The sequence below is a fragment of the Aptenodytes patagonicus genome, chromosome W (genome assembly GCF_965638725.1).
Source record: "Aptenodytes patagonicus chromosome W, bAptPat1.pri.cur, whole genome shotgun sequence".
Classification (NCBI taxonomy): domain Eukaryota; kingdom Metazoa; phylum Chordata; class Aves; order Sphenisciformes; family Spheniscidae; genus Aptenodytes; species Aptenodytes patagonicus.
In genome coordinates this window covers 24,223,142-24,246,617 of record NC_134981.1, presented here as the reverse complement: position 1 = coordinate 24,246,617, position 23,476 = coordinate 24,223,142, and the positions used below count along the sequence as shown (strand labels likewise).

Genomic DNA, 23,476 nt, shown 5'->3' with positions numbered 1-23,476 from the left:
AGGAACAAGGCTTCCTCGCTGATGAAGACACCCAGGTCACACATCAGGATTTGCACAAGAAAACGGCAGCAGATTTTTGTCTGTATTAAACAGGAATAATTGAAATGTATTGGAAATGCAGTTCTAGGCTGTTCTATGTAAAATTATATTCACCTTAGCTCCAAATTCAACCAGATTTGCTAAATTCTGCACAGACTTGGCGACCAGCGTCAGCGTTCTTGCAGCAGTAGGGGAAGGAGAATCTGATAGGAATACAAAGTAGAGAGTTACTGGCCATTTCATTTAAAACTTCTAGTAGTCACATGAAAGTTAAGCTCTTCTACAATTTGTTATTTATCATGGAATTAAATACTTTGAATGCTGTAACAGAACTGCATGTGGAAAATATCTCATGATCAAGTAAACTTTTGTTGCTTTAGTAATTATGTCCACAAAAAATATTAATATGCATATCTGACTTTCTGTACTAGTTGCTTACAGAACAAAGTAAGCAAAATAAAGTGTTCTTCAGAAACCTAAGGTTAACAAAAGTTTTATGAATTAAGTGAAAAGCCTTTTCACAAAAAAATCAAACAGCTCTGTTAAAAGGAAGATTATTTGTTGTTAGAATCTAATAAAATAATTGTTTACCCTTTTCCTTATTTGCATATACCCATATAAGTAGGTCCTGCATTGTTATGCAAATTATACTTTAAATTACAAGTATCAGGAAAATAGACTAAACATTGCATGCAATCATGGCTTGCATTTCCATGAAAGTATAGCTATTTACTGCACAAATCAAATGCTAGAAACTCCTGGTACAATCACTTGTTGGAAAAAGTTGTTTTAACTGACTAAGAGATTAGTGTTAAGCATAGGGTTTTTTGGTTTGTTTTTAAACAGTTATGGTCAAATCTGGCTTTCCACTTACAGGCCATTTAAGTGTTCCAAAATTGACATGGTTATTATATAAACTCTAAATTTCATGGTGCTTCATAAGAATGCTATATACTCTTCACTGTCTATCTGTATGTTTTGGTCTTCTGTCTTTCTGCCCCCTTCCCCACTCAGCATTGCAATTAATTAAAAAATAAGTTCCAACTTTTTAGGCATAGCTGGAGCTTAAACTGCGGCACTAATCATACAACTAATCTCAGTTGTTCATAGCATCTAGTGCTTAGTACTGTACATCCCTTTGAAGAAGCAATGCTGGAAAACATTACTAGCCTTAGAATTGGGAAGTTTAGGTGAAGAGAATTGATCTAAAGAAGTGTATTCTTTTAAAAAATCAACTAAGAAGGTTGAAACAAAGGACTTAACTTTTTCAGTAAAGATTTTTGAGAACAGTTGTTGAGGTGACAGGATAGGCACATTGCTGCTGAAACTGAACTCTATCTATACACCCAGCCTTCAGAATATTTCCCCTCCCCCTCCCCGCCCTATTACAGCAAGGAAGTATGTTAGAAGCTTTGCTCGAAAAGAGAGAGAGCCCCCTTGCTTTTTTTTTTTTAACAACTCTAACAGCCCTATATAGAGTCCATAAATTTACCTTAGCAAAAGTGAAGAATATTATCTGAACTTCTAAACAAGACTAACACTTACAGACAAGCTTAAAAGGGATTACACAAATTTATGGATAACAATTCAATTTACAGCTAAAGACACAGTGGTCTCAATGCAGTCCCCAAGTTAGAAAATACGTAACTCACAAATCTGAAGATGATAAAAATACTAAAGAAAGGATCACCATATATGAGGCCGTGGTTCTTAAATGCTTTCCCCAAAGTGTGTATGCAAATGATTAAAGGGAGAAAGGAACTTTTGGACTGACTCAGGCCTAGTCATTTAGTATAGCTTAAAGAGAGAGGACAGAAAACTTGCTACGTTGTCTGAAAAGATGCCTCTAAAGGCAAAAAAGGAAAAGTTTTTTCCCCAAAGGGTTTCTGACACAAGTGATTTCTGATTTCTTCCTATTTCCAAACCAGCATTTTACAGGTAAAATTGAGAAGGTGTTAGGGAGGGAAGGAGGAAAAACAACGGCTAGTGCAAACCAAATGACCTCTAGGTTGGGATGATCTTTGCCAATAAAAAGAGAAAAAAAGGAGAGGGGACGACAACACAAAGATCAAGTATAACATACGCAAACTTTTTAAAACTACATAACTCAGATATCCCCATATTTTAGTACTACAATTTTCCCACCAGTAGTTTATGCCTTTCCTTTCTTCCTCCCACAAGGATATATTGGGTTTGTGTGGCAAGGTTTTGGTAGTGGGGAGGCTACAGGGGTGGCTTCTGTGAGAAGCTGCTAGAAGCTTCCCTCATGTCCAATAGAGCCAATGCCAGCCAGCTCCAAGATGGACCTGCCGCTGGCCAAGGCTGAGCCAATCAGCAACAGTGGTAGAGCCTCTGTGATAACATATTTAAGAAGGGGAAAAAACTGCTGCACAACAGCAGCCGGAAGAGAGATGAGTGAGAATATGTGAGAGAAAAAACTCTGCAGACACCAAGGTCAGTGAAGAAGGAGGGGGAGGAGGTGCTCCAGGCACTGTAGCAGAGATTCCCCTGCAGCCCGTGACGAAAACCATGGTGAGGCAGCAGGTTGTCCCCCTGCAGCCCATGGAGGTTAATGGTGGAGCAGATATCCACCCTGTAGCCCGTGGAGGACCCCACGCTGGAGCAGGTGGATGTGCCCGAAGGAGGCTGTGACCCCGTGGGAAGCCCGCGCTGGAGCAGGCTCCTGGCAGGACCTGTGGACCCGTGGAGAAGAGCCCACACTGGAGCAGGTTTGCTGGCAGGACTTGTGACCCCATGGGGGACCCACACTGGAGCAGTCTGTTCCTGAATGACTGCACCCTGTGGAAAGGACCCACATTGGAGAAGTTCATGGAGGACTGTCTCCCGTGGGAAGGACCCCACGTTGGAGCAGGGGAAGAGTGTGAGGAGTCCTCCCCCTGAGGAGGAAGGAGCAGCAGAGACAACGTGTGATGAACTGACCGCAACCCTCATTCCCTGTCCCCCTGCGCCGCTCGGCGGGGGGGAGGTAGAGAAAATCGGGAGTGAAGTTGATCCCGGGAAGAAGGGAGGGGTGGGGGGAAGGTGTTTTAAGATTTAGCTTTTATTTCTCATTACCCTACTCTGATTTGATTGGTAAAAAATTAAATTAATTTCCCTGAGTTGAGTCTGTTTTGCCCGTGATGGTAATTGGTGAGTGATCTCTCCCTGTCCTTATCTCAACCCATGAGCCTTTCGTTGTTTTCTCTCCCGTGTCCAGCTGAGGAGGGGGAGTGATAGAGCAGCTTTGGTGGGCACCTGGCATCCAGCCAGGGTCAACCCAACACAAAGGAATACAGCAAAACTTAAAACCTGAAATCCCATCAACACAGCCTTATGTCTAGAACAACAGTAACACACATAGTAGTTGTTGCATCTGTAAGACCTCAACTACATCTGTAAGTTAAAACGCTCAGAAACATTTCTAGGTTCTTAAGTGAACTGCCATGGAATAATCCATGCCCTCACCATCAAAGCTTCACAACAAAGCCCCATGCCTACTGTGTCAGATGTGGTCCCTGATGCATGCCAACACCCAAATCATGCCTAAGAACTGTTTAGGAGAATACCATCTGATATCAGCCAGAACTGTGCTACAGATCAGTATAGTAATTTCACAATCCTGTTCTAGCAAACAGGAATAGTCCCTGTAACTTTTATTTACTGACAGATGCACTCTACAAAGAGAGCATCAAAAAACAGGGTAACGGTTTTGTACTGGGCCTGGCTAAGATAAAGTTAATTTTCTTCATAGCAGCTCATATGGTGCTGTTTTAGATTTTTGACCAAAACAGTACTGATAACACACTAATGTTATAGCTTTTGCTGAACGGTGTTTACACAGCATCAAGGCCGCCTCTGTTTCTCACTCTGCCTCCCCAGTGAATAGATTGGGGGGTGCACAATAGGCTGAGAGGGGACACAACTGGGCAGATGACCCAAACTAACCGAAGAGATATTCCATAATGTATAACGTCATGCTCAGCAATAAAAGGGAAAAGAGGGAGTTTTATGGGTGTTAGCCATCTTTTGCTCAGGAACTGGCTGGGCATCGGTCTACCCATGGGAGGTGGTGTGATTGCCTTTGCGTCACTTGTTTTGTTCTGTTCCATTTATCCTTCACTTATTAAACAGCTATTTAATTTTTGTTTGTTTGTTTTATCTTGACCCCCAAGTTTTCTTGTTTTTATTCTTCCTTTTCTCTTCCCTCCTCCCACTGAGGGTGAGGGAAGTGAGCAAGCGACTGTGTGGTGCTTATCTGCCCACCGGGGTTAACCCACAACAATTTTCTTTATGAAACACTTTAACATTCACTTTTTCTTTTCTTTTTTTTTTTTTTTTTTTTACTTTAAAACAAGACATTGGGAATAAACACTGTCTAACCTTTGAGGGTGAAAACCGTATGCTGGCTGCCTTAGGGAGAAAGTCAATCAATTGATACGGATAACATGACTTTGGACACAGGGTTCAAAAGACTTCATATTTTGCTAAATTAGGCACTAAAGTAAGTTCATGCCTATTACTACATAAAGTATGAATTCAGTCTGAAGCATAGTCACCTGAGATGATATTAAACATCCTTGGGTTCAGGATAGCAGGACAAATCAGTCGAAGAAAAACAAAGCCACTGAAATGGAAAAAAAATTGTATTTTGTTCAATAATAAAGTTAAAGAATTAATGTAAAATTATGTAGTCTTTAAGCATTTAAGTCAGTGTGGAAATCTTTTTGAGATAGATGACAAACAACCAGCCTGCGCTCTGTGAATATGTTTGTTAATTAAGAATGTCTTGTTATGATTTCAACTATGATAAAAACCAAAATAAAAACAGGCATATTGATCTCCCAATTAAGGTGAACCTCTGAAACCACCTGGGAAAAGCTTACCTATAAAGCCATACTGAAGCCTGTAGTCTAAGACCACACTGGCTTTAAAAAGGAGGAGCACTTCATCTCCTGCCTCCCACAAGTGTTCCACTGTCTACTACAGCAAGTAATTCATCCTGTAGCCACTCGCTTCCCCAAGCCAACATAAGGAGAGCAAGAGTACATGGTCAGAATGGAACCTCTCTTTTGGCAGCAACATGGCCTTAGTTCAGCTTGAACTGATCCATATCCTGATAACAGTACACTATTATCCTAGAAGAATAATATTGGATCAACTACTCTCCTCACAGAAGTAATTGCTGCCACCCAAACAATCTAGAAAGCTAGGGAAAAGTGCTCAGTTTGACTGCAGAACTAGGAACTTATTAAACAGAAACCCAAAACAGCCTTCAGTTTAGCATGAGAAAAATCTAACTTTTTGTTGACAGCTGAAGTAAAAAATATCCATCTCGGGTTAACCATAATTCTGGAAGACTGCTATAAAATGAAGTGACATATGGACCAACTAAAGCAATCTAACTCGCCTCTCATTTTGTTCAGAGTGCGTGGACACTACCAGCAGACTGCTTTTTCACTACAGCAATACCAAAGCCTGACCACTTACAAAAGAATGGAAGTGGACCTTGCACTACCTTGCTTGTTAAGTATACAGTGATGGCATTGTCCATTAATTGGAAGTGACACATGTAGCAGTGAGGTTAACACACCTTTCTTGTGTCCAAGACACTTGAATTCCAATATATACTGTTATAGAAGTTCCCTATTTCTCCAAGAACCATGGATTATGGGATGACAAAACACTCCTGGCCCAGTGTGAAACAAAAATATTTTCTATGAGATGAACTTAAAGCTATAAGGAAGTAAATAATTTTGAAGTCATGGCACATACACCAATTTCTCTTGTAGACAGCCTGAAGTTGAAGACAACTGGGGTAATGGACCTTGCAGATACAGAAGATTTGGTGCTTCTTACACTGGTCAAGCTGTCTAAATTAAGAATGAGTCAATACCTATGCATGGGTTTTTACAACCAGACAGAAATGTCAGCACTTTCTGAATGACATAGAAGGGAAGCTACCCAGACACTTAAAAACTATCCATTTGTCTCTGAATATGTAATCATTCTTGGACCAAAACCAGTGCAATAAAAGATAATATTCTTCACTGGAGGCTGCAAAAAAACCTGTACTCTAGAGACAAGTCACAAGTATCCACTTATGAAGGCTAAGATGATGAGAGAAAGGGACCCAATATTTATAGTATCCAGCAGAGACCCCAGGAAAATTCTGAATGTCAGCTGTATCCACTTAAGGAAAGCCACATGGCGCTCTCTGGAGATGGGGAGGAACAGAAAGAGACATGGTATTTGCTTCTAAGTTCTACACCCTTGCAATAGGCTAGCCCCAACACCTCTGATAAGAGCAGCCTCAATTTGAAGGCAAAACCCCTGCAGAGCACTGTCGGCAGGCATTTTATTGAAGATTTTTCTTCAAGAAAATCTTGAGTCACTATTGTTACAAACGCTAAATGATAGGGAAATAAGCATGGAAGGTACTGTACTAATTACACTAACATTTACTGAAACTCTGGGGAAGAAAGGGCTCCCATATCTTCATTTCTGTCTCCAGCCAAAGTGATAAACAAGAGCCAATGGCAAATCATCCAGAAGACACTGTTCAATGGGAGATTAACCTCAGCAAATGATATCAGTGCCAGATACTGGTCTACCAGCAAGCTAGGCCTGCAAAAAAAGGGAAAGCAAATGTAGGAGAGATGTGGCTCTGATACCCTTAAACCCCCAGTATCATTTAGAACAACAGTGTCAAGACTTCATTTTTGTCAAAGGTTTTTTTGACCTGTACTGGCAACTGATATTGTTAAAGGAAGAACTATTTATTCAATTGATTTATGAATGCAGACTGGAGTTTTTGTACTCAGTGCCAGTTCAGAGGAGCCAGGTTCAATAGCCTGCAACATTTTTACAGAGGCTCTGGAATGTTTCAACATGATTGGGCTGGAGCAGAGAAATGAAACAAAACTGGGACAGCATAGAAGTACGTATTTTCAGAAATGAACACTGTGTGTTGATTCCGAGTGATCAGCACTGAGAGTCTTCACTGATGCAGAGAACTATATATTCCAATGCAGACAGTACCTCAGTGAAATCTAATGACAGTCCAATCACCTTTCTGAGAAGGTATTAGTTTCCTTAACATGTTATGTCTGCATTTTAAAGGACATTCATCTTAGCATGTGTAAGATTTTTCCAATAATTAACACACACTACATAGGAGTCCCTGGATAAGGCATGGTCCTCCCAGATGGCATATGACAGGAACATCATCTTCAGAGGTCACTGCTCTCCAGAGGTATCACAAAGGTTAACTATCACTTTGAGAGAACTTTTTCTCTTTCCCAACATGAAAAAGGAAATCAATATTTTAGATTAGTTTGTAAAACTTAACAAAATACAAGTAAATTCAAAGTTAAAGCTATTAAGTATAGCTATACTGACCTCTATACTACACCTCTAGCAAGGCTCCAACAGCATGACTAAGAATCTAGCGAGCTTTCAATCCTTAATTGGGATATCATGCCCCAGTACCATAATGATCTTAAATATTCTTGTAACCTATATAAGTACTATAAAGTTTTGGCACTAAAAGAAAGAATAGATAAGCACACTGAAGTATGACAGTAATAAGACGTTAAAAGTTTATTTTCAGCATAGAATAAAGTGACAAGTAACTTACCTAACAACTCTTGTTCTCATTGTGGTATTAGCTGGCCACTTATTTTGAACAGACTTCTGCAAGCATCCATAAATATATCTCAACGTCCTGTAAAAATAATAGCTAATTAATCATTTCATTAAAAAACTTCACTGAATAAAAAAAGCTGGTCAGAAAGGATCTAGTCCAACCTCCTACTTAATGCAGAACTATTATCAATGCTAGGTTTATAATTCAGACATAAGCTTTAAATTAATTTAAAATCTGCTATGACAGTCCATTTACAAATGGCAAAGAAAGTCCTCGACTAATACACTATTCTATTTGTGCAGGTAAAATTCTGATTACTTACATGTGCATTAAATGTTTTATAATACTTTTTTCTCTATTTCTTAGGTAGTGTTTCCTTTTAAAAAAATGAAAAAAAAATGATGGTTTGGTGGCTTTTTTTCTTGGTTTTTTTTCCACTTTTTAACTGAATGAATAACAATTTGTGTATCCATAAATACAGGTTAGGTGTTTAAAAGTAGTTAAGCAATAATCCTCTCCTATCAAAAAATGGGAGCACTCTGGTGTATTTCAGAAAATGTTAAGAGATGCACCATATACTTAAAAGAATGAAGCTTTTAATGCGAACCTTGCCATCGCTGACACAAAAGAAACTTCTGTGCTATTCTGCCATTCTGTGGTGGGTTGACCCCGGCCAGCAGCTAAGCCCCCACCCAGTCGCTTGCTTGCTCCCCCTCAGCAGGATAGATAGGGGAGAGAATCAGAAGGGCAAAAGCAAGAAAAACTCATGGGCCGACATAAAGAGTTTAATAGGTGAAGCAAAGCTGTGCGTGCAAGCAAAGCAAAATAAGGAATTCATTCACTGCTTCCCATCTGGCAGGCAGATATCCAGTCACTTCCAGGAAAGCAGGGCTTCATCACACATAACAGTGACTTGGGAAGACAAATGCCATAACTCTGCACATCCCCCCTTTCTCCTCCTTTCCCCAGCTTTTCTTGCTGAGCATGACATCATATGGCATGGAATGTCCCTTTGGTCAGTTGGGGTCAGCTGTCCTGGTTGTGTCCCCTCCCAACTTCTTGTGCACCCCCAGCCTACTTGCTGGAGCGGGGGGGCAGAATGGGGAGAGAAAAAACAACCCTCAGCACTGCAAGCACTGTTCAGCCAAAACATGGGTGTGTTATCAACACTGCTTTAGTCACAAATCTAAAACACAGCACCATACAGGCTGCTATGAAGAAAATTAATTCCATCCCAGCGAAAATTAGTACAAATCTCCACCCCTTATTCCATACCATTTGCATCATGCTTGGGTCCTACACTATCCAGTACATCCTCATTAACCCCCACCCCCATCCTTCTCATCCTTTAGTATACATACAGATATCATTCCCTTAGTCCATGGGCCCCCCCATGAAGTGTTCATAAAATGTCCATTGAGTTCATTTAGTCTGTGACTTGGGCTCCATCTGTTATGGTGGTCACTCAGGAAAGGAGAAGTGGTGTGTTGCGTGGAGTTATTGGGCACCAAAGCCAGCTCAGGTTGGGTCACTGTTGCACTTTCCTGGCTTCTTGCAAAGCTCATCCACCGTTAGTTCGGGTGGTTCCTGTTATAGTACTTCTTATAGCATACAACTCAAATCATGGGTTACAACAGTTTAAACATATATCCATTACAATCTCCACCCCTGGTCCTTTTGGACCAGGTTATAGGGTTTAACATTCCAATGAACTCCATTCCTTGCCCATGCTCCAGCATGGATCCTCCATGGGCTGCAGTCCCTTTGGGGGCATACCTGCTCTGGTATGGACTTATCTACAGGCCACAGTCCCTTCACAGGGGTGTACCTGCTCTAGCATGGACTTATCCACAGACCAAAGTCACATCAACTCCAGCTCATACTAGAGTTCTAGCATGTCCAGTACGGCAGCACTCAGCAGCGGCGTGACTTCGTTCAGGCCATGATAGTCTACTGTTAGTCTCCACTCTCCATTAGACTTTCGCACTGGCCATATGGGACTGTTAAAGGGTGAGTGAGTCTTGCTGATCACTCCTTAGCTCTCCAGTCGACGAATCAGCTTATGGATGGGAATCAGGGAGTCTCAGTTGGTGTGATACTGCTGCGAGTGCACCGTTGTGGTAGCAATTGGCACCTGCTGCTCTTCAACACACAGCAACCCCACAAAGGAGGGATCTTCCATGCGTCTGGGCAAGGTAGACAGCTGTTTGATCTTCTCTGTATCCATGGCTACTACATGAAAGGCCCACCAGTACTCTTTTTGGTTCTTGATGTACACTCTCCTGAAATAGTCTATGCCAAGGATACATGGAGCCTCCAGGCCCGTCACAATAGGATGCTTCTGCCACTTGTCCGCTGTTAGGCTCATCACAGCCTCCAACACAGGCCACTGTTGGGATCGCCTTGCCACCCCAGAAATCCAGATGGGTTCCATGCCCCAATATTCTGATGGCATTAGGGTACACTGTGCACCCATGTCCACCAAAGCCTTATACTCCCATGGGTCTGATGTGCCAGGCCATCGAAAAAAAAACAGTCCAATAAACTTGGTTGCCCCTTTCCTCTGCCTGGCCAGAGGAAGGACCCCTCTCTTCTTGGTTGGAGCATTCATTACCCAACTCCCATAACTGCAAACCAGAAGTCCCTTCATTAGGATCAGAAGGAGGATCAGCCTTTCTACTGTGTCTGGGGAATTGCTCAACAGCAACCGGAGCAGTAATCTTCTCTGGATGGAGCCTTTTTGGCTGCTGTTTTTCCTTGCAATTCACGTATGTGGTCTTCTAGGTTTGAGGTAGGTGCAACGCCCCACTTCCTCACGTCTTCCCTGTGGTTGCAGGACCTGGGGGTGTTGGTCAACAGCCGGCTGAACATGAGCCGGCAGTGTGCCCAGGCGGCCAAGAAGGCCAATGGCATCTTGGCCTGTATCAGAAATAGTGTGGCCAGCAGGAGTAGGGAAGTGATCGTGCCCCTGTACTCGGCCCTGGTGAGGCCGCACCTCGACTACTGTGTTCAGTTTTGGGCCCCTCACTACAAGAAGGACGTTGAGGTGCTGGAGCGTGTCCAGAGAAGGGCAACGAGGCTGGTGAGGGGTCTGGAGAACAAGTCTTAGGAGGAGCGGCTGAGGGAACTGGGACTGTTTAGCCTGGAGAAAAGGAGGCTGAGGGGAGACCTCATCGCTCTCTACAACTACCTGAAAGGAGGTTGTAGCGAGGTGGGTGTTGGTCTTTTCTCCGAAGTAACAAGCGATAGGACGAGAGGAAATGGCCTCAAGTTGCGCCAGGGGAGGTTTAGATTGGATGTAAGGAAAAATTTCTTTACTGAAAGAGTGGTGAAACATTGGAACAGGCTGCCCAGGGAAGTGGTTGAGTCCCCATCCCTGGAGGTATTTAAAAGACGTGTAGATGAGGCGCTTCGGGACGTGGTTTAGTGGGCATGGTGGTGTTGGGTTGACGGTTGGACTCGATGATCTTAGAGGTCTTTTCCAACCTCAATGATTCTATGATTCTATGATTCTATGCAGAGCTAGAACCACAGGGTGGCACATGGCGTGCGCCCACAGTTCCCTTTCCCTTGAGCAGAGAAAGGCTGATTTCATACGGCACTCTTAATAGCTGAGACACCAGACTGTAGGGGTAAGGAGAAAGAGATATTCTCTTCAAGTTGCTGGAACTCTTGGGACAGTTTCTCCACAGCTGAGACACAGGACTGTAGGGTCAGGGAGGAAGAGAGATTCTCTTCAGAGCACCAGAGCTGGCAGGTCAGTTTTTCCACAATTGGTGCCTCAATGTCTGTCCAGTCCATTATCACCAGGGTGCTGGCATACAACGTCGGTGCGTTCCATACAAACTTCCGCCACATGGACCACAAATACTGGACTTCATCCGGATCTTTGGAGGCCTGGTTATTGTCCAGGTTGCTGTAGGTCACCTCCACCACCACTAATTCCCTCAGATACTGAATACCTTCCTCAGTCGTGGTCCACTTGCCTCGGTAGTTTACAAGACCTTCTTTGAGGTGATACCTTGCCTTCACGCTCAACAGGAGCGACTTCCAGAGGCTGTGGATCGTTGCCCCTCTTTCAGTCCCTTTGTTGATTCCATGGTCCCTTGCTAGGAATCCCAGCTGCTGGTCTTCCTTACCCTCTAATTCCTGACTGTTGGCCCCAACATCCCAGCATTGGAGCAACCAGGTCATAATTTGCTCATCTGGCTGGTGGCCATAATCTTTCCACATATCTCACAGCTCGCTCAAGGATAGGGACCGGGTGATTTCTGACTCGTTTATGATTTCGGTCTCTTCCCTCTCCTGTTCTTGTGACTGCTCTGCTGCAGAACAGGCTGCCTCTTCTGATTCTTCCTCCTGCTCTCCCCTCAGGAGGAGTTTCTTCCTCCCTTACTAAACGAGTGGACCTCTGCTTCTGTTGTTTCTTCTTGACTATAGGAATGGCTGTTATAGTTGAGGGTTGGGTCTCTGGCTTAGCTACAGTGTCTGTTTGTATGTCCTCAGATCCAGAGACCCTCTTGAGCCCTTCAAGTGCTGAACAGAGGTTCAGTAGGGGTAGAGCAGGCCCCAGCACAGTGCTAGAAGTTGTGTCTCTGATATAGACAAGGCATCATTTCTTCAAGTGTTCTGTCACTTCGATACCATTCCATGCCTGTTCAGGTTTCAAGTCCCACACCATTGCAGGGGGGAGGAACGCTCTAGGTACCTGCCCAAGTTCTCCCACACACCTTGCTATCCATGACCCATGTGCCTCAGGGCATATACCTGTGTGGCATTCTGAATTAGTCGGTTACCCTTTTAAAAAGCCAGAATTAGATTCACGAAACATACCAATATAAGCATTCTGGTTACACAAGGATATTCCAGAAACTGAAGAGCCACTGTAACAAGGCAGGAAACATCTACCCCTGAGGAGAAGAAAGAGGAGGTGCCATTCTTCATTTCCCCCACAAAATGTCTCCCAGAGAAGAGGAAAAAGGTGTAATTGTTAATTGTCTCTGAGAGTTGGTTCCCAGAGTACTGGGACAACAGCAATGTATGGCACAAACACCAGATTAGGCTCAAGGCCAGTGCTTTTATCATAGCTCTCCCAGGCAAAACACAACAAAGTGATAAACAGCACAGCAAACTGCAAAAGCCGAAAGCAGCCATTAACGAGCTCTAGAGTTTGAGGTAGAGCAAGAGATGGAGCATGCCATGGAGCAGATGATGGAACAAATAAACCAGTATCGAGAACAAACAAGTCAACATTGTGACCAGTAAGAGCAAGTAACAACTTGCCAAGTAATAACTAAACAGCTATAACAACTACAAATGTAGTCTAGCACACGCAGATCAAATCTGTTGTTATCTAGAACCTCTCAAGCCCCACATTGGGCACCAGAAAGGATTGTGGTGGGTTGACCCCGGCCAGCAGCTAAGCCCCCACCCAGTTGCTTGCTCGCTCCCCCTCAGCAAGATAGGGGAGAGAATCGGAAGGGCAAAAGCAAGAAAAACTCATGGGCCGACATAAAGACAGTTTAATAGGTGAAGTGAATCTGCGCATGCAAGCAAAGCAAACTAAGGAATTCATTCACTACTTCCCATCGGCAGGCAGATGTCCAGCCAATTCCGGGAAAGCAGGGCCTCATCACACATAACAGTTACTGGGGAAGACAAATGCCATAACCCTGAACATGCCCCTTCCTCCTCCTTTCCCCACCTTTATTGCTGAGCATGACGTCATATGGTATGGAATATCCCTTTGGTCAGTTGGGGTCAGCTGTCCTGGTTGCGTGCCCTCCCAACCTCTTGCACACCCCCAGCCTACTCATCTTTTTTTTTGGGGTGGGGGGGGGCATGGGGGAACAGCAGGCAGCAGCTGGGTGACAAAAAGGAGGACAAAAAAAGGAAACCTCCACACTGTGCAAATACTGCTCAGCAGTAGCCAAAATACTGGTGTGTTGTCAACATTGTTTTAGTCACAAATCCAAAACACGGCACCATACCAGCTACTCTGAAGAAAATTAACTCCATCCCAGCCAGACCTAGTACACAATGCAAAATTCAGCATTTTGTTTACATTAAAAGCTAATGAAAAAAAAGTGAAAGAAAACTGTTAGCGCTATGCACTTTTTATTCAATGGTTTCAGTCTAAACAAGTTATTTTAGCTTTTTTAAAAAATGGAAAAGAATAACCTGTGCATTTCCCTGATAGACAGAAGTAATCACAGCAGGGTGCCATTCTACTAACACCCATTTGTATTTTTAATGCTGTTAATAATTCCATCTCTTTTTCAGAGTAGGAGGACTGGAAAGAATCGGTAACCAACTTAAATATATACAATTGTCTGCTAACTAGTACTGTCCTCTACCTCTTTGTGGAGATAATATATTGATATTTTAATTTTTTTCTTCTTTCCCTGACCCCTTGGATCTAGTAGCTTCTCCCTCAAAGAAAAGCATGTGTGCTAGCCAAAAGCTTTTGTGCTGTATTGGGTTTGCGTGGCAAGGTTTTGGTAGCAGGGGGCTACAGGGGTGGCTTCTGTGAGAAGCTGCTAGAAGCTTCCCATATGTCCGAGAGAGCCAATGCCAGCTGGCTCCAAGACAGACCCACCAGTAGCCAAGGCTGAGCCAATCAGCGACGGTGGTAGAGCCTCTGTGATAACATATTTAAGAAGGGGAAAAAACTGCTGCACAACAGCAGCCGGAAGAGAGATGAGTGAGAATATGTGAGGGGAAAAAACTCTGCAGACACCAAGGTCAGTGAAGAAGGAGGGGGAGGAGGTGCTCCAGGCGCCGGAGCAGAGATTCCCCTGCAGCTTGTGAAGACCACAGTGAGGCAGGCTGTTCCCCTGCAACCCATGGAGGCCCACAGTGGAGCAGATATCCACCTGCAGCCTGTGGAGGAACCCATGCCAGAGCAGGTGGATGTGCCCGAAGGAGGCTGTGACCCCCGTGGAGACCCCGCGCTGGAGCAGGCTCCTGGCAGGACCTGTGGACCCGTGGAGAGGAGCCCATGCTGCAGCAGGTTTGCTGGCAGGACTTGTGACCCCGTGGGGGACCCACGCTGGAGCAGTTCATGAAGAACTGCAGCCTGTGGAAAGGACCCACATTGGAGAAGTTCATGGAGGACTGACTCCCCGTGGGAGGGACCCCACACTGGAGCAGGGGAAGAGCATGAGGAGTCCTCCCCCTGAGGAGGAAGGAGCGGCAGAAACAACATGTGATGAACTGACCGCAACCCCCATTCCCCGTCCCCCTGCGCTGCTCGAGGGGGAGGAGGTAGAGAAAATCGGGAGTGAAGTTGAGCCCAGGAAGAAGGGAGGGGTGGGGGGAAGGTGTTTTAAGATTTGGTTTTATTTCTCATTATCCTACTCTGTGGTTAATTGACAATAAATTAATTTCCCCAAATCAAGTCTGTTTTGCCCGTGACAGTAATTGCTGAGTGATCTCCCTGTCCTTATCTCGACCCACGAGTTTTTCACTATATTTTCTCTTCCCTATCCAGCTGAAGAGGGGGAGTGATAGAGCGGCTTGATAGGCACCTGGCATCCAGCCAAGGTCAACCCACCACATGTGAAAAAGCACAATTTGTTCAAGTGTTACTCTTTTTCTCTGTACATATAACAGCCCTAAAGTAATTAGTCTTAGGACTGATTATTATAAGACAAACCAATAAGAACACCATTTTACGGTGCAATGTAAATCACAGAAACAAGAATTTTCAAGTACAAATCTGAACAGAAGAGTGCAAACTTACGGAGGCAGTATCTCTGCAGCCATGAATATTTTCTCCACCAATTCTGAAAGTATACTGAGTAGATGTGCCAAATTAGTGTTTACATCTTCATTTTTTTCTAATTTTGAGGGATTTAACTAAAACCAAAAGGGAAAAAGATTAAGTTTCTTCTCTTGAATAGAACTACATATACAATTTGATTAATATTACACACTGAGTACTATTTCAAAATAAATTAAATATTCTACTGCTGTACAAATCTCAGACTTGTACAGAACTTACAAATCTGCTTCAAGGGCTAGCCGGGAAACTAATGTGAAAAAGCAATGTTTTTAAGTTCTAGTGCACTATGCTTTTAACAGCACAGACATTTAACACTATCCATAACTACCCATCTTTTTTTAACTACATATATTTTCATATCTTTTAATCCAGTCTTCTGAGGACACCACCACCCCCATTTCCATAATTAAGTTCAAGTGAAACAGAAGTTAGGAGGGTCGTTTTAGAAAGATAGGATCTAACACAAGCAGTTAATGTAAAGGAGTTTTAAAATGAAACTAAGTTCAGACATTGACTTCTAATATATTTGAAGCTTACCACAAGTTATTTAGGGTAGGCCACTCAGTAACTGCTACAAAAGAACCTACAATTGCTAAAGAATAAATACATAATTTAAAGAAATTTGAGTTAAAAAAACTTATTTAAAAGTGATGCTATGAACACTGTTCAAGCTAACATTTAGAAAAAACTCATAATCAGTTCAGTTCCGGTATTGAAATTATTTTTGAAGGATTAATAAATGCTTCCAAAGCAAACAACCAATAGATCATCATTTCAACAAATCAAAATTTTGAAAAAACATAGTTGAAGGTATCACCTCACAGGACTGCTTGCTCTCCATTATCTTTAATATACTGTCTTTCAGTGCATGGTGAACAAAACGTGTTGCTGTGGCTTTCATATATTGCTCCATAAGTGTACTTGCTAAAGTGGTGGCACGAAACAAAGTAGTAGCTTCATCTGAAAAAAAATAAAGTGAAAAGGTGGGAAAAGGAGACAACAAAAAGCAGAGGAAAAAATATGCTGTGTTCACAGTTTGATATATGATGTAATTAAGGGAGGAGACAGGAACGAAGACATGGGGGCCCTTCCCTCCCCAGTGTTTCAGTATATGTTAGTGTAATTAGTACAGTACCTTCCATGCTTATTTCCCTGTCATTTAGTGTTCGCAACAATAGTGACTCAAGCTTTTCATGAAGAAAAATCTTCAATAAAATGCCAGCCAACAGTGTTCTATCCTGTCCACAAACATGTGATAAGGCATAGACTACATGCATCTCTTTCTGGAGTATGAGCTGAAAGAAAACCGGAATAATGTTCAGAAACTTGTCCTAACATAACCATCACTACAAATACTACTTAGCGATGTCTATTAGTGTTATTGAAATCTCTTTCAAACAACAAAGAAAGTGAATTTTGACAGAAAAACTGAGGAAACAAACTTAATACCTCTTTAAACTCACTGTACTCCTCTTCTGGCATGATCTTCTCCATAGAATATCGTGCTCGAACACGCAAAGATCCTGGCTCAATACCCTTCAGTGGTATATGGGAACTGAGTTGAAACCACTCATCTGTTGCATGTCCTTTCTGTAATCGGCTTAACTGGCAACGCATAAACACTTCAGAAGAAAAGCATTGTTAAGTAGTTTATCTCCAGCAAAACAGTACTAGTATTGAATAAAAAAAGTTTGTTTTCAGCACTTCATCTTGTTTCAGCAAAAGAGTATTAATAAAAACGATCAAAATTTGTGCCATCAAATATATTGACAGATTATCTCTTAGATGGATTAACAGACTCCTGAAAACTGAATCTGAAATATAAAGCATGCTGTAAATAATGTATACACACAGATATTAACGAAGTTTTCTTTCTAACACCCAAATAGGGGAAAAAGCCCCCCTCTCCCCCAGCTACCTAGCAAACCTAGGCAGCAATCAGAAAATTAAAACGCGTAAAGTGATTAGAATTCATTGTCCTCTTTTGAAGCCTTGGGCTCATACCTCCATCAGGTCTGCTCTTAAACCACTTAGTTACTATTTTTAGTATAAAAAGTGCTTTAGTATAAATAGTGCTTCCACCCCTACAGAGGGTGAAAGCAAGGACAGGTAGCCTGGGAGGAATACAGAGAAATTGTCCGAGCAGCCAGGGATCAGGTTAGGAAAGCTAAAGCCCTGATAGAATTAAATCTGGCCAGGGACATCAAGGGCAATGAGAAAAGATTCTATAGGTACGTCGGGGATAAAAGGAAGATGAGGGAAAATGTGGGCCCTCTCCGGAATGAAATGGGAGACCTGGTTACCCGGGATACGGAGAAGGCGGAGGTACTCAATGACTTTTTTGCCTCGGTCTTCACCGGCAAGTGCTCGAGTCACACCGCCCAAGCCGCAGAAGGTAAAGGCGGGCACTGGGAGAATGAAGAGCCGCCCACTGTGGGAAAAGATCAGGTTTGAGACCATCTAAGGCACCTGAAGGTGCACAAGTCCATGGGACCCGATGAGATCCATCCGCGGGTCCTGAAGGAACTGGCGGATAAAGTTGCTAAGCCACTATTCATTGTATTTGAGAAGTCATGGCAGTCTGGAGAAGTTCCCACTGACTGGAAAAGGGGAAACATAACCCCCATTTTTAAAAAAGGAAAAAAGGAAGGCCCGGGGAACTACAGGCCAGTCAGCCTCACCTCTGTGCCTGGGAAGATCATGGAGCAGATCCTCCTGGAAGCTATGCTAAGGCACATGGAGGACAGGGAGGTGATTCGAGACAGCCAGCACGGCTTCACCAAGGGCAAGTCCTGCCTGACCAACCTAGTGGCCTTCTATGATGGAGTGACTACATCAGTGGACACGGGAAGGGCTACAGATGTCGTCTATCTGGACCTCTGTAAGGCCTTTGACACGGTCCCCCGCAACATCCTTCTCTCTAAACTGGAGAGGTATGGATTTGATGGGTGGACTGTCCGGTGGGTGAGGAATTGGTTGGATGGTCGCATCCAGAGGGTAGTGGTCAATGGCTCAATGTCCAGATGGAGATTGGTGACGAGTGGCGTCCCGCAGGGGTCCGTATTGGGACCGGTACTGTTTAATATCTTCATCAGTGACATAGACAGTGGGATCGAGCGCACCCTCAGCAAGTTTGCAGATGACACCAAGCTGAGTGGTGTGGCCGACACGCCAGAGGGACGGGATGCCATCCAGAGGGACCTGGACAAGCTCGAGAAGTGGGCCCGTGTGAACCTCATGAGGTTCAACAAGGCCAAGTGCTAGGTCCTGCACCTGGGTCAGGGCAATCCCCAGCATGAGTACAGGCTGGGGGGATGAAGGGATTGAGAACAGCCCTGCCGAGAAGGACTTGGGCGTACTGGTGGATGAAAAGCTGGACATGAGCTGGCAATGTGCGCTCGCAGCCCAGAAGGCCAATCGTATCCTGGGCTGCATCAAAAGCAGCGCGGCCAGCAGGTCGAGGGAGGTGATTCTGCCCCTCTGCTCCGCTCTGGTGAGACCCCACCTGGAGTACTGCGCCCAGCTCTGGAGCCCTCAGCATAAGAAAGACACGGACCTGTTGGAGCGGGTCCGGAAGAGGCCCACGAAAATGATCAGTGGGATGGAACACCTCTCCTATGAAGAAAGGCTGAGAGAGTTGGGGTTGTTCAGCCTGGAGAAGAGAAGGCTTCGGGGAGACCTTATTGCAGCCTATCAGTACTTAAAGGGGGCTTATAAAAAAAGATGGCGGCAACCTTTTTAGCAGGACCTGTTACAACAGGGCAAGGGGGAATGGCTTTAAACTAAAGGGGGGTAGATTTAGACTAGATATAAGGAAGAAATTGTTTATGCTGAGGGTGGTGAGACTCTGGAACAGGTTGCCCAGAGAGGTGGTGGATGCCCCATCCCTGGAAACATTCAAGGTCAGGTTGGACGGGGCTCTGAGCAACCTGATCTAGTTGAAGATGCCCCTGCTTATTGCAGGGGGGTTGGACTAGATGACCTTTAGAGGTCCCTTCCAACCCAAACTATTCTATGATTCTATTATTAGTAGTATTATTACATCTTTCCCAAATGTTGCCAGATGTATTTCTTTAATACTTAGGAACTCCCAGGTTAAGGCTGTAACAGTTTATGCAAACCATATAAAAAAGCATTCCCAGACAGCTTACTGCCCAAATAATGACAAAAGTCAACCAAGAATGACAAAATCAATTCACTTTTCCGTGGTGTTGGTACCTTAAAATTACTAAGCAATGACCTGCACCAACCTATTCAACCATAATTGAAAGTCTGGTCTGACAGCTGACTAGTAAGCTGCAGCAGTCAGACCACTGACCATTCCAAAATAAGCACATGCCCTCCTGAACTGAGTTACTTCACACAGAAAGGGCCCGGATGCTTGCAGAGACACCTTTCTACCTATGATATACCCACAAAGTTCCAAGAGGAGATACACAGTTTCAGTTTCACATTTAGCCTGTCAGACTGTCTGGAACTTCCAAGCAAACACCCTTTTTCTGCAACTCTCGATGAAATCTACTTTTAATCAAGTCCCTCACATTTAAACAAAACAAACCAACCCCCCCAAAAAAACCAAAACACAATCAAAACCACCATCACACTTGTTTTTCACTTTTCTACAAAGCCTATGAACAGTTCTAGAAGACTTTCCACTGCCCCAATTCAGCAATATGTTGGGACATCTTTTGCATAATCAGATAATGGAACAGAATAACATCACATTTCTAATACACACTTCATATTTCATATTCTTCGGAGTTGATGAACTGATAAGGTAACACATTCAAGTCAGTCAAGTAGTGGGTAAACCAATTCATCATCATCTGCTACTTATCACAAGTGTGGATTGGACTGTCTTTAGACCAGATAATCAATTGATTTTCCTAAAATATTTCTTCAGAGCAAAGCTCTCATGTCCTCAACTGAGCAATATCCTTCCTTCTTGTTTTGCTTGCACATATAAGGCATATATCTCAATGACAGGAACAGTGAGATACAGGATTCAGAATAATCTGATGATTTAATTTTTCCCATGGTTATATAGTAGCACTTTCTAGCGATAATATAACTACTATAATCTTGCTTTGATCTTAAAAGATCGAAACAGAAATATCAATATACGGACTGCAGAATACTTGTTATCATAATTTATATTCAAAGACTTTAAAGGAACACTTTCTGCTACTTAGCAATGTATATTGAACTATTAGGCTATGTTCAATAAAAGACTGCCATTAGTTGAGAATTTAAGGATGTTTACACTTTGCAATCTAGCACATTATGATAGAATAACAAATATACAGGAAAAAAATCAACAGTTGATCCCTTCTCTGCAAGCACAGTTAAGAACTATATACAACAATCTTGATTCAAGAATATTTTACGTGATGAACATTAGCACAAAAAAAAGTAAGACAGGTTTCTTAATGGTTTATTTGCAAATAAAGCTTAGGGATTAATATTTAGTAACAAGTTTATATTTTGATGATTAATAATTATAACCTGGAAATCAAACTTAAAAGTGGTTCAAACGTATGTTTCCCTCAGAATGGAAATGAACTTAAGTTTACAGTGAAACCTTTTGTTGAACCCAACCAGAACCAACCAAAAGCATTCACTCCCTCAAAAAAACCCCCTAAAAACATTTACAGTTACTGATTCAGAATAAAAGCCTATCTAAATGTTGACAAAGAAGAAATTGCTCAATACATGGACATACTAAATCCTGGCTTTCCCACCCACAGCTCACTGACATGTTAGCACAATCCATTTACAAGGCAGTGAGGAGTTTTTAAGAACTGGAACCTCTTACACTTTGTTCTTCAAAGAAGGGGCTGTCAACATCTTATTTTTGGTACCTAGTGTTGGTAGACAGTATGTTGTTACTACCATTAAAACTTGCCTGATAGGCTCCATAGTTTCTCCCCCTTGTCCAAAGTCCACCCATGTCTATGTGAGAGTGTTTACTACATACTTTGAACTTAATGTGTTTAGCACATATTTCCTTGAGAGTACGGGAGGGAAGGAGCCAAGTCTATAACCTGCCATAGTAGGCTTATTTGCCACAGAAGCGATAAATGTGTAGCACAGTAACATTTTTTTCCTCCAGCTGCATATTCTCAAATACCAACTTCAAAAACAAGCTGTGGCACTACTGCAAATACAAACTGCCTGAAAGGAGAGACAGAGGCAATGTGCGCTCGCAGCCCAGAAAGCCAGTCATATCCTGGGCTGCATCAAAAGAAGTGTGGCTAGCAGGCTGAGGGAGGTGATTCTCCCCCTCTGCTCCGCTCTCGTGAGACCCCACCTGGAGTAGTGTGTTCAGTTCTGGGGCCCCCAGCATAAGACAGACATGGACCTGCTCGAGCAGGTCCAGAGGAGGGCTGCAAAGATGATCAGGGGGCTGGAGCACCTCCCCTATGAGGACAGGCTGAGAGAGTTGGGGTTGCTTAGCCTGGAGAAGAAACGGCTCTGGGGAGACCTTATTGTGGCCTTTCAATACTTAAAGGGGGCTTATAAGAAAGATGGAGAGAGACTTTTTACCAGGGCCTGTAGTGACAGGACAAGGGGCAATGGTTTTAAACTGGAAGAGGGTAGATTTAGATTGGACTTAAGGAAGAAATTTTTTATGCTGAGGGTGGTGAGACACTGGACCAGGTTGCCCAGAGAGGTGGTGGATGCCCCATCCCTGGAAACATTCAAGGTCAGGTTGGACAGGGCTCTGAGCAACCTGATCTAGTGAAAGATGTCCCTGCCCACGGCAGGGGCATTGGAACTAGATGATCTTTAAAGGTCCCTTCCAACCCAAACCATTCTATGATTCTATGATTTTTCTCTATGGACTTGACTGCATGAGGTGACTGCCTCTAATATAAAAATGCTTTATTTTTCAACATGAATTAATCTGAAATTAACCAACTATCCTGGTGCAAAACCAAACCAGAACTTCCACTCCAGCTGAACCCTACGTGGAACTCCCGAGACATTTACTGATTTAACTGTCTGATCAAATTTGAGCATCCCAATTTTCAGTAGCAACAGATGAAATCTAACAATATAATCCAGAGATTTTGTTTTCGTTTTTTTTCTTTTTCCAAGCCATATTTATATATTTATTTAAATAAATTATTAACAAACTGTTAGAGAAACAAAGAAAATAAATAGAATTGACGCTGAAGTGTTTAGTATAATTTCTGAATATCTGAAATACCTTTTAAAAGCAAAAATACAAAAATAATAAATGGAATGAATACTCATAATAGGCAAATTTCAAAGTTAAAGACTTGAGAACTAAAGAAATAATTTTAAATGCCTGTATTGGGTCTGGCTGGGATGGAGTTAACTTCCCCCATAACAGCCCTCATAGTGCTGTGCTCTCTATTTGTAGCTAGAAAGTGTTGATAACAAACCAGTTTTGGCTACTGCTGAGCAGTGCTCCCACAGCATCAAGGCTGTCTCTCCAACCCCACTCCTAAAAGGCCAGTAGGCTGGGGGTGGGCAAGAGGTTGGGAGGGGACATAGCCAGGACAGCTGACCCAAACTGACCAAAGGGATATTCCATACCATAGGATGTTGTGCTCAGCAATAAAAGCTAAGAGAAAGGAGGACGGGGGGGCATTTGTTATTAAGGCGTTTGTCTTCCGAAGCAACTGCTATGCATACTGACACCATACTTCCCAGGAAATGGCTGGGCATCGCTTCCTGATGGGAAGTAGAGAATAAATCTTTTTGTTTTCCTTTGCTTCCGTGATCAGCCTTTGCTTTTTCTTTATTAAACTGCCTTTATCTCAACCACAAGTTTTTCATCTTATTTTCTCCCCATGTCCCACTGAGGAGGGGGAGTGAGAGAGAGAATCTTGGTGGACACCTGGTGTCCAGCCAAGGTCAACCCGCCACAAATACTGAAAAAAATAGCCCTCATACTCGTATCATTTTGGTATTTAGTTTTGTGTGTTACGATGGAAGAAAAAGCAGTGAAACCAATGCCAGATTTTTGGACCCTC

General features: G+C 43.1%; 1 protein-coding gene across 2 annotated transcripts in view; it reads right to left on the bottom strand.

Annotated features, from left to right (window-relative positions):
- Positions 1-23,476, bottom strand: part of LOC143172013 (ras GTPase-activating protein 1-like) — a 93,103-nt gene that overhangs the window by 7,842 nt on the left and 61,785 nt on the right. For both annotated transcript variants that reach the window (XM_076361225.1, XM_076361226.1), the window contains 7 exons: positions 16,920-17,092; positions 16,606-16,765; positions 16,288-16,430; positions 15,429-15,544; positions 7,676-7,762; positions 4,596-4,663; positions 154-242 (listed from right to left, as the gene is read on the bottom strand). In XM_076361225.1, the coding sequence (XP_076217340.1) occupies positions 154-242; positions 4,596-4,663; positions 7,676-7,762; positions 15,429-15,544; positions 16,288-16,430; positions 16,606-16,765; positions 16,920-17,092 (836 nt within the window). The remainder of the gene's footprint in view (positions 1-153; positions 243-4,595; positions 4,664-7,675; positions 7,763-15,428; positions 15,545-16,287; positions 16,431-16,605; positions 16,766-16,919; positions 17,093-23,476) is intronic.